Source organism: Podarcis tiliguerta (genome assembly GCF_965153285.1).
Source record: "Podarcis tiliguerta genome assembly, chromosome: Z".
Lineage (NCBI taxonomy): Eukaryota > Metazoa > Chordata > Lepidosauria > Squamata > Lacertidae > Podarcis > Podarcis tiliguerta.
In genome coordinates, this window is record NC_139553.1 from 22,813,106 (window position 1) to 22,825,221 (window position 12,116).

Genomic DNA, 12,116 nt, shown 5'->3' on the forward strand with positions numbered 1-12,116 from the left:
CCAAACTCTTAACGGACGGTGCTGGCACTAATTGCACCCCCGCAAGAGATGGGAGTTGCCCCCTCAATCCCATATCGTCCCGTCCCAGCCACAGGACCTCTGTCTTCGAAGCATGTACTAAGTGCTTTTGCTCAGAGGACACCCTCAGGCCACAAATTCAGCCCAGGTGCCAGTTTTATCACATGCTCACAGGAGGTGGTCCTGAGCCAAATATTGGGGCGACAAGAATGCAGAGTCAGTTTTGTCCTGTAAAAACAAGAGTAGAGATGACCACCACCCTAAATTAATGTATGATATGCTGAAAGTATCAAGGACAGGTGCCAGGAAGAATTATTTACATCTCCTACCAGTAATTGCCAGACAATCTAGCATAGTTGTCTATACTTCTCATCCTTTCTGCCTCGACTATTGTATTTTAACCTCAGAAACATGGCTGGTGCCAGGGGTTGGTATGGTAGGACACATGCCAAGGGCCCAAAGCCCAGCAGGAGCCCCACTAATAAGAGCCCTGTGCACCTGCGTCTCATGTTTACCATTGGAACCTACTTGTTCACCTGCCTCTTCCTCTGCCCTGTCAACAGCTGAAACTGGCACTCCTCAAGACGACTAGTCGAGATTTGAAAGTTTTCTTTTCTTTTTCCTTCTCCAAATAGTATTACCTTTATGCATTCATTTGGGTCATATCCACACCATACATCTTAAAGCCCATCTAAACTACATGGCTTACCCCCCAGAGAATCTTGGGTACTGTAGTTTACTGCTCACGGAGCAACAATTCCCAGCCCTCTTTAACAAACTACAAATCCCAGGATTCTTTACAGAAAGCAATGTGCTTTCAAGGTATGGTGAAGATATGAACTTTGCGGATGTGAAATGTGGATGTGAACTGTTAGTTTTATACCAGATTATCCGGTATAAAATTTTCTGTTTGAAATATCGGGATCGCCCTCCATCCCCAATTCTAATGTCAGCACAAGGGTGTAAGAACACAACGAGAGCCATGCTAGATCAGATTAGACACCCATCTAGCCCAGCATCCTGTTCTCAAAGTGTCCAAGCAGATACTTGTGTCCTATGGACTGCAGCTATACCTCTCTGACCCTGTCCCACCCCACCCTCCAGTCAGGGTTGATATCATACTGAGTAGGCAGAGCTGAGTCAGATCAAGTCCATTCAGTTCTCACACCCAGGTCTTAATGGAGCACACCATGTTGGTTTTATAGGATTAAGAGACCTGTGGCCTTTGAAATGTTGTTGGGACTACAGCTCCCAGTAAATATGGTTATCCCTCAGCCATGTTGGCTGTGGCTGATGAGACAACATCTGGATGGCTACAGGTCCCCTACAGGTCCCCTACCCCTACCCCTGCTTTAGCCATGGTGGTACAGCTCACGATTGCTCCCTAACAACGGAATGATTGAGCAGCCTAAACTTTTTCAACACTCTGACAGAGAAAATCTCCAACTGCTGAAAAAATAAATAAATAAATCCACCTGTACAGCTACAATATTTTGGCTCAAGCGAATGACGGACACAGCTCTTTGAAGTAAAGTGTTCTGAGGCACCTGGCTGCAGATAATAACATCCTGACAAGGAGAATGCTGTTGCTGGAATTGGATTTTCCGAAAAAGCTGGAATTGGATTTTCCATTTGCTCTGCTGGAGAAATTCTCTCTGACTCGAAGAACGTCACAGCAAATCAAGTGGCCAGGTAGAGAGAAGCAGCGCTCTTTTAACCTTGCTTGTCACATTTTAATCATTCAGATAAGTGTGGGGCTGCACTTCACTTTTATATATTTTATTATTTATTCTCTTACATCTATATCCCATCTTCTTCCATCATGGAATCCAAGGCAGTGTACATGTTGTTCCCAGAGGTCTCCCATCCAGTCACTCACCAGACCCAGACTTACTTTGCTTCAGCAAGGAGGTGGCCTCATGGACCTTCAGGCTGGACACTGGGGGCATTTGCTACAGTCCTGTATTGTAGCTGGCATGGAGGAATTTGTTTGGGAGCCAAGACACTCTGTTGACTTATGAACTTGGGAGAATCACCCGATTTTCACAGCCCCCCCCCAACTAGCATAAACCGAATGGACACCAGGGTGCAACTGGTGGCGGTGAAGGATATCCATTCTTGCTTTCTTTGAGGTCAAGTGGAGAAAATTTTCATTGCCTAGAAATATGGCACAACTGAGATGTGTAGAATTTCTTTTTTTCTTGGTATGTTCTTGGTATGTTCAGAAATCTGACAGGGACCCTTTTATCAGCAGGAGTCTTTTATAGGCTTAGATAATCATGAACATTCCTTAAAATCACAAATCAAGTTTTAGAAATTGCAAGATGTAAAAGAATTAATCTGGATCTCCCTTTATCTGTCTCCTAAAGGTTTCTTTGGATGATATCCAACAAAGTACTTTTGGCTGCACAATGAACTTCCCCTCCCTCTCCTCTCCCCATGCACCCCTAAATCTATTCTGAGGGTTCCCTCAACCTTCCAGATTAGAGAGGGGCATGGGGGCACATGGGTAGAGGAAAAAGAGGAAAAAAGAAGCTTCCATTCCACAAGTGGAAATTATTGTGCTAGTGAATGTACTTTGTTGGATGCCACCCTTAGTCTTTATCATAGTCCACGGCCATATATTTATTCCTTCAATTATGAGGCTAATAACACAGGCTCTTTTGAAAATAAGAGCTATGGTTTTCACACCTTTAGCATACACCATGAAATGCACAGATGCTACTTTATGAAGGCCTCGAGGTTCAGAGCTCTTGTGAGATTTCAGTGAGATCTTGCCAGTGGTGGTGTGAAGCTGCTCCTCGGTGTTCCACCGCTCAAGGCAGCTGCCTCAGCCCACCTCATGGGTGGGTGGGCACTGCTCAGAGATATCTAGATGGCCATTCTGGGAAACAGGTTACTATACTAAATGAACCTCTGTTCTCATCTATCAAGGGGTGCTCATGTGTTTATATCTATTCGTTTTCACACTAAAGTCTAGAGCCACACAACTTGTGACCCACCAAGGCAAATACAATATATCAGACATATATTGAAGTTGACCTTGACAAAACCTCTTGCTGTTTTCTTTTTGTCTGTATTTCTACTTCTCATCTGGGATTTCAGAAAAGTGAGACATGCACTGTGCAAATCACCACCTCCTGTTTTAATCTTTCCACACTGAGTTTCAGTGAATGGTCCTGAGTTCCAATATTGTTAGATAATGAGAAAAACTTGTGCCTGTCCACCTCTTCCCTACATCACATATAATTTTATGCACCTCTGTCGAATCCTTCTCAACCCGAGCTCTTTCTACTAAAAAAATCCCTAATGCACCTTTTCTGAACCTTTTCCAACTCTATGGTATCATTTTTGAGGCGAGGCCACTGTATACTAGAATGATACACAGTAGTCCAACTATTCCACAAATATGCATAATGATATTTGTAGTTTTATTTTCAATCCCTTGACCTGCCCAGGTATGCCCCTGTTCAACAAAGTTCCCTTGGGAAATCTGGCCACCCTACCAGACTCACCTTTGACGTTGAGCATGGTGTTTTTCTCCAGCCCCTCAGTGCTATTTGGGTGGCTTCGAGCTCTGCACCTGTATAGGCCAGCGTGGGCCTGCGAGACATTCTTAAGACCCAATGTCAAGTAGATGGAATAGTTGTCCACCTTCTTCTGCATCAAAGCATCAGGAACGGCTTGCAAGGTGGGGTTGTACCAAGAGAGGTGGTTGTAGATGTACTTGGAGGACTTGCAGGTCAACTGGACATTGCTTGCTACAATGGCTGTGATTTGTGGCTCAGTCTGTAGTTGGGATGGCACATCTGGAAGGGAGGAAAGGAGGACACTTGTAACCATGCTTGAAATGCAGTTGGGAAGATGGATAACTTCTTGTTTTCAAACGGCAAAAAAGCAACGGCACACAGGAAGCTGACTCAGACCACAGATCCATCTAACTCAGTATTGCCAACACGTACAGGCAGTGGGTCTTTTTCCAGCCCTGTATGGAGACTCCAAGGACATGGGACCTTCTGCATGCATAGCTGATGCTCTGCCACAAAGCTATGATCTTTAACAAATGAAGTGCATATGGAGTAATGTAGTTTGACCTGAACAATGCTACAAATGGGAGGGGACAGGGAAACTCTGTGTGTGTGTGTGTGTGCCAGTTGCCAAACACTCTCCCCAGCCTCTGACAATATTCGCTCACCCTCTATGTGGGTGATGTGGTATTTGCGGCCTGCTACCATCTGTTGCACCACTGGGTATCACTTCTGGCAACTGTTAGGAGACAAATTCCCCTCACACCAGCTGCTGGGGGGGGGGCAATTCAAGGGGCCCAGCCTGAGACTGATTCTAAGGAGTCTTCACTCAGATCCCAGGATTTAAAAGCTGGTGTGGCCTCCCCTGATGCAGCAAGTCTGTGGGGGTTGTACCCACTTGACGTATATCATGGGTCAATCCCAAAACTGGCCTTGACCCCTGGTATCCCTCCAGCAGCTGGAGGTGATGGTGGCTAGCCCAGTGCCAAGCCTAACTCACTCACATCTGTCATCAATAAACTTGTGGCCTAATATTAATCCACACAATGTTGTTGGTGGTCTTTGGTTTTCCTTTGGTTTTGTCCTCATGGGGGCAGGTTCATGGCACCTGGGCATGCAGCCAGGCCTTAACCATTTTTAATAGTCTGAAATTACCTGGCAATTATCCTCACAGCTGCTGAACTGAGACTAATACATTTTCCATACACATAGATTTCTCAGTTCCCTTTTTAGGATTGAAACTAATAGCAGACTGGGCATCCACCATTTCTTCTACCTAAAACAGGAGTATGGAACCTCAAGCCTGGCGGTCAAATGCAACCCTCTAGGCTTCTCTATCCAACCATTGGCTCTTTCTCCAGACCATGTCCGTCCCCAAGACACCTCCATTGCTCTGCTCATGTTTGCCACTGGTCCCACCCACCACTATCGTGCAGACCCCTGGAAGATTGCCCATGGGGGAATGTGGGCCTCATGTTGGTAAAGGTTCCCACCTAAGACATAAAACCCTTGTGTGTTGAGTTATTTTAGTCATCTATCACAGAGAAGACCATAGCAAAACTCAAAACCTTGCTCACTACTTTGTAGAATTTCCCTGCTGATGAAAAGGTATTGTTTCCTGGTCTAAATTTGGATTTTGAGTTATTTTCTTGCGATTAACAAGCAAGTTTATGGCTTGCTCCTCTAAAATAAAACACTGAAGATAATAAATTCACTATTAAAGTCAAGCAATAACTATATGATAAAAACTCAATGTAAAAAGGCACAAAGAATTCAATCCTATATTCACTAAGTCTCACTGAACTCAATGGAGCTTACTTATGAGTAGTTATATATAGGACTGCACTGTAAAGTAATACTTTATTTTTATGACTTTTCAACAGCCCCATGTGTTTGATTACCAGCTCTCAATAACTGCTGGCTTTTATATTTTCAAAGGAAGAGTGGCCATTGCTTCTTTATCCCAGCAGCAGTACGTAAAGCTGCACAAACACTCGCTCCACTCCATCCTGTGATGATTACAAACTGCAGAATGGGATCACGTCCAGTAGCAACATCTTTCTCCCTGCCCCTTTTCCTCTGTGGCTTAAATTCCTGCTCAAGGGGACTTGAAAGCTCGCTCACAATATTTCAGTCAGTGCTAATAATAGATATTACGCTACTGATGTTTTTGGGTTGTTGTTTGTTTTCTACCCTAATGGATCAATATAGCTACCTGCAATGTTTGTCTAAAATAACATGGAAATCTGATGTAAAAGCAGCAGTCAAAACTTGTGCGAAACTTTTAGAAAAAAACCATCATCCAAAAAATAAACTGAAATAAAGTAATATTTAGGCAATGCTAAGTTAGTCAGATGCAAATGCCCAGGCCTGGCTCCTGATGGCTTCTCTCTGGCCTGAGATTGGTGAATCTGTCAATTTTAGTTTCTCCCGGTTTCTTTCTTTCTTTCTTTTTTTTACAGTCTTCAGTTTCCCCATATTCCCACATCAGTTTGTGACTTTTCAAAAAAATATTCTTATGAAAATTCATCAACATTTTTTTGTGTGAAGTTGTCCTAATACAGTCGTACCTTGGAAGTCGAACAGCTTAGCTCCTGAACATTTTGGCTCCCGAACATTGCAAATCCGGAAGTGAACTATTTTGGAAGCTGAGCATCCAAGGTATGACTGTATTCATATTTTTACAATGCAAATTCCCCAAATACAATCCATTTTTAACACATTATTTTCACTAATATATGCATTTTCATGCACACTTTACACCAGTATATGCATACCAACATTACTTGGTTGGAGAACCGCAGTGAAACATCTGCAGAAGTGCACATTTTGAAGGGGGACTCTCCATTCATGTATTACATCAGAAAGTGCAGTTTGCATAAGCTCACCTTTAAATGTGCACTGAGTAGAATTTCTCCTCTACCCCTAGGCCTGATCTGGCCATGTTGCCATTCACTGAACACCCCATTAGGCCTCTAAATGGCTATTTTGCTGCAGGCATCTTCATTTACCCCAAACAGAAGGTATCATAGGTCTATAGGCTTGGGCATTGCATTTGGGATAAATGATGTAGTATTTGGCAGAAACTGAACTGCAGCAGAATAGAAACAATGCTAATTGTGACAAGTGGCAATTCCTGCCTTCTTACACTGCCTATTATAACTGGGCTCTGTTTTTATGAATGGTAACATACAGGGCAGGTCCATGACCACGTTTGTCACGTGTACGTAAAGATACACTGTCAAGGCCTTCAGCTGAATGCATGGAATCCATGGAAGGATTTCTCTCCAACACATTCAGGTTTTCCAGACCAGAATTAGTAACACTCATTTCAGTCTGGAATCAAGAGCTGTTCAGGGATTCCAGATGAGGGCATGCAATGGTTTGTTCAGCTGAGTTCCTCTTCCCTGCTTCTCTCAGCTAACATGTTGTTTGTTCAATGGACTGTAAACAAACTTCTGTAATATGGATTTATTTCACATCAACACTTGCAAGTTGTCAGCTTGAAGGTGGGTGTGAATTTGCCCTGGAAACAACACCACAGAAAACAGGACATACCATACTTTTCCGTGTATAAGACGAGGGTTTTTTACTCTAAAATAATGTTCAAAATTGGGGCTCATCTTGCTCATCTTGCAGAGGGGGGAATGGGCAATTGGTTGTAGCCACGAGGAGGTTGTCAGTGGTGATTGGATGGGTAGTTAGTGGCTGTGGCAAGGGCTGCTGTGGATTGGCTTCCACTACTGCAATGGTGTGTTTGCTTGCTGGCTGCTGGTGTCGATTGGGCAGATGCTTTGTGGTGATTGTGATGCATGTGATTGGCAGCATTTGTCAGTCTGGTGAGTGATTTTCTGCAAAAAAAAGCTCAACAACCTTGGGCAATCCCCTCCATTTTCTTAAATTGAAGTCTCCAAAAACAGGGGGTTTCTTATACATGGGGGTGTCTTATACACAGAAAAATATGGCAATTCTCCAGGTGATATTCAGCAATTGTCATGATGGGTCATTTTGCTGGGAACTCTGAAATGAATGAATGAATGAATCAATCAATCAAAGCATGTTTAACTCTGCTCTACAACCAAAAAGGCTTCCAGAGCAGCTTAAAGATCAATAACAAGCATCTCGAGAGAAACCTCAGAGAGCTGTTGCCAGTCAGGGGGGAACATTTTTACGCTCAAGGGCTACATTCAACTTATTTTATTTTTTAAGTGCTTGTCAGTTGTAATTTAATTCAGTTTGATTCTCAATTATTTCTAGGGCTGACACCCAATTAAAGAAATCTGAGTTAATGTATGGGTTTTAGTTGATTAATCAAATTAATTCATCAAAATGTCTGCATGTTTGCAGGTGAATAAGATAATATTGTGAAAGAAAGCCAAAAAGCAGAATTTACTTAGTTTGAGATGATGCACACACCTGTAACGCCATCTAGAAAACGCTTTGCTTCATGTGTAAGGGATAAGGGTGGGTGTGTAGAGCTTGCCAAACTCACACATCTACTACATGTTTTGGACCCGTGAGCACATCTGCAAACCAAATAAAATTATTTGGGCATTACCCACCCAACACAGCCTATTCTACTGGCTGTAACATAATGCGTCTCTTGAGGTGAACTTCAGCAGGGAAGTGGGGAAGTAACATTGCGGGTACTAAGGAAGGCCTCTGTGGGCACATGTGTTCTGAGATACTTCCCTAATGTTACCTCCTTGTCACCATCTAGAGGGACAGTTTTGCACTATAGCACCAGAAAAGTGGAACAACCCCCACCTCACCCCTGGGAAATTATGGTATGAAATGTTACTGGAGTTCAGCAGAAAGTTATGGGACCTGCACTGATCAGAAACAAAGCAGCGTGATTGCCCCCCAAACCTTTGGAGGCACCAACAGCATTGAAAGCAAGATTGTGGTTAATCACCCTGATGGCATCATGAGCACAAACTGTCATGAATGCATAACAAAAAGGAACATCTGGACAATCAACCAAAATTTTTAAAATTAATTAAATAGCTTTCTCCACCCTGGTGTCCTACAGGTATTTCAGACTATAATTCCCATCAGTCCCATCTTGTGCATGTCTGGCACTGATGGAAGTTGTGGTCGGAAACATATTGATTGTTCCAAGTTGGGGAGGCTAGATTAAACATGGTGTCCCTATTATGTAAAAGGTTGAAAAATGTGAAAACCTCTTGTGTCACTCTGCATACCATACCTAAGGAGGATGATTCACCTGAGTGAGAGTGCATCTTCACTTTGATTGTTTGTTGAATGTCTGTGCTTACATTGTCCAGACACATAAAATATAATTCACATCCTTGCACTGAACAGATGCAAATAGCCTTTAAAAAATCTACACACACAACTCACATGTGCATGGGCTATGTAACATCTTCTAAAAGTAGCTGAGCATTTGCTTTCAGCTGTAGTTACTGTATTTATTAATTGCTATTACTGCAATCTGGGAGCTCAAGTGTCCAGGATTCCTTACAAAAACATATAATTTATTCCAATGAGAAAAGGTAAACTGTCAGTATATATCAAAAAGGAAGTCTGGTTCCATTTGTTTTTACAAGGAATTAATTGGCTTTAATTTCCTGTCCTTCGCACAATAAACTGCATAATTTAAACCCTCTGTGCTTTTGCAAGTTCTGTATTTGAGCTTCTGCAGAGCAGCTGCATTGCTTACAGTGAGAATGGACAGAACAGCCCCCTTGCCAGCCTGAAAAAGCACAGGCCCTTTTCATGTGTCTCATAAATGTGTCAGGAGAGGATAAACTGCCTGGGGCAACCGTTTGTAACTGTCCCCATTTGGGAATCTGGCAGCAAATCTTATCTTATGTCTGTTAGGTAGGACATTTAAACTTTTGTGTGAGGAAATCTAGTGAACCTTAAGGGACACAATCATACAGCAAAGTCCTCTGTGCAAGCTCCAGTAAAATTAGTCGGACCTGAACAGGCTTTAGGGATGCACGGTTCTGGCAAGTTCGGTTCTCGAAGGTTCTCATTTCCCCAATATTAAATTCAATGCACCACATTTCTGCATCAGGGCGGGGCCTGAAGGGCCAATAGGAACTGCTGCTGTGGCTACCACCTAGGAGGACTCCACTGCTCAGTGCCTGAGGGCCCCAGTCCTGCCACGCAACACCTGGCCCAGGGCAGGGCCTGACAGGCCTATAAGAACTGCTGCTGCGGCTGACACCCAGGAAGACTTCGCTGCTCAGCGCCTGAGGGCCCCAGTCCTGCCATGCAACACCTGGCCCAAGGAGGGGCCTGAGAGACCTATAAGAATTGCTGCTGCGGTTGACACCCAGGAGGACTTCCTTGCTCAGCGCCTGAGGGCCCCAGTCCCGCCACGCAACACCTGGCCCAGGGCGGGGCCTGATGGGCTCTATAAAGGAGTGCTGCCACTGCTGTCGCTGGGCAAAGAAGGCTCCATTTTGTTTTGTTTTTCTTTAAATTGCTGTTATTTTTTACCTATATCATTTTAAACAGTGATATTAATGCTGTATTCTTAGTTTTAGATTTTGATTTATGTGGAAATTGTTTCCCATTTGGTTGTGTATTTTTTTGATGTGGTTTAGTTATTGTTTATTACTTTTGTAATTATGTAAATCTTGTTATGCTGTAAGCTGCCTTGGGCATTTTTTTTTAACTGTGGAAAGGCGGCAAAAAAATAAAAAATTATGATGATGATGATGCATCAGCTTGCAAATTCATCAGCATTTTTGTGCCACTTTCTCCTAACAAGCATATTTTAATGCACCTTTGACTAATGTACTTTTTAAAAAACCTGACGTCCCCTAATACAATGCATTTTTATAAGTTACTTTCACCAAAACATGCATCTTTATGCACATTGCACCAAAAATGTAAATGTTTGTATATGTTGTTTGGTTGGACACAGTGCTATTTTCCCTAGATTTAAGAAGTGTGAATTTCTCATTAAGATGCAAATTAGCTTTATTTTCTTCTCCACCCTTTTCATTCATATTGCATGGAACTTGTGCAAGAGGATTCTTCTTTGCAACATTCCTAACTTAAGGGAGAAATCCTAGCATACTGATGTTGGTGGCTGTGTGTATGTGTTTAGGATTCAGGGCAGGCTCCTCTCCACTAGTGGAGGAGAGCACTGCTGATCGGTGGAGGCTCTGAGATGCAGTAGGACTCTAAAACAGGACATTTTGGAGGTGGAGTTGGGCCAGCCTAGGATTTGCAGGTGGGGTGAAGGGTCTGATCCAAGCACCTCTGTTGCACCAGCTGGCTCAGCAATAACGTCTGCAGGAGCCAAAAGGGCTCCCGAATCATTGGAGACTCAACATTCAACATAGATGCCTGGGACAGTCATAACAGTGCAGGTAGGGCGAGCAGCACAGCCATACTTCACCTTCTACATATGGACCCTCTTTCCATGGGAAGAGAGCTACTGATTGTGTAGCAGGGGGGAGGAATGGAAGCTATGAAGGTATTAATGAATTTAAGAATCAGAAATGTGTTCGTAAGCAAGCTGGCCATGCATGTGTGTCCCTTGCAGCTCTGGGATGAGTGGAATGTAAGATCTGTTTAAACCGATAACCACAGGCATCTTTGACAAGATTACCGTACATAGCCTCACCACAGAAGACCCTGTTTTGCAACCTTGCTATTGTAAAGTGGGACATTCCTACACTTGCCATGTGTATCTCTTTGTGCTATGTCACAATGTGTGTTTAATGGAAACAGAAGTGTGTTTCAGCTGTTGGCGTCCAACTTGCTTCATCTGCATGGTGAGAGTATGTCGGAATGCAATGCAATGCTTTAATAAATAAACATCCTGCTTGACTTACACTTGGAGTCTGGCTTTTATTGACCACCCTGGCTGAACCCACAGGCTACTGAACCCCAATATTTCCCTAGCAAGTATGCCACATTCTGAAGCAGTCATGGTATCCAGTGAACCTGCAGTACATGTATGCATAGATATATGTGCACTGCTGCAGATGCGCTTCCAGAATATAAGGTGTGAAGGCGCACTGGTACCTTACCTGAGACATAGAATCGAATGCTTCTTTCTTCTGTGCCAACCTTGTTGGAAGCCACACAGAAATAGACCCCAGAGACATTGCTTGCTGTGGTTTCCAGGGTGCTTATGACCTACCACGTGGGAAAATAGAAAAGACAGCCTGGTTACTTTTAGAGGTAATGGAATAAGCAAATCTGCAGAATCTTTCATGCAAAGGACCCAAGAGTCGCCTTTGGGGGATGAACAGCAGAGGCATTGTCAAGGGAGGACAGGAATAAAGTTTAGCCCAAGCAAGGCAAATTTCATCTTCCAGTGATACCGTTACAGATCCTCAGATGTTTTCAGCTACAGGTCAGGTACAGGTTAATCTACTTTACTTAAATATTGATACTCAGGAAACTGGTGGTGCAGACAGGGCCTAGCTTAGGGTAACAGCAAGGATGAAAAATTCCAAGTGTTTTCTACTTGAAAGGGGATTCTAGCTGAGGTCATTCCCATCTTGCTTGCTTCTTACACACCAGTCTGTCACACATTGATTTCACACTCATCAATGCAGCTTAGAGCTAAAAGATCCA

General features: G+C 43.3%; 2 protein-coding genes across 9 annotated transcripts in view; one reads left to right on the top strand and one right to left on the bottom strand.

Annotated features, from left to right (window-relative positions):
• LOC310669944 (craniofacial development protein 2-like) overlaps nucleotides 1-12,116 on the top strand; it is a gene marked incomplete at its 3' end in the record, with an annotated part of 710,849 nt that overhangs the window by 229,477 nt on the left and 469,256 nt on the right. The gene's annotated exons all lie outside the window — the stretch shown is intronic.
• Nucleotides 1-12,116, bottom strand: part of LOC310669435 (vascular endothelial growth factor receptor kdr-like) — a 231,540-nt gene that overhangs the window by 58,999 nt on the left and 160,425 nt on the right. For all 8 annotated transcript variants that reach the window (XM_083423419.1, XM_083423417.1, XM_083423424.1 and 5 more), the window contains 2 exons: nucleotides 11,564-11,672; nucleotides 3,534-3,827 (listed from right to left, as the gene is read on the bottom strand). In XM_083423419.1, the coding sequence (XP_083279545.1) occupies nucleotides 3,534-3,827; nucleotides 11,564-11,672 (403 nt within the window). The remainder of the gene's footprint in view (nucleotides 1-3,533; nucleotides 3,828-11,563; nucleotides 11,673-12,116) is intronic.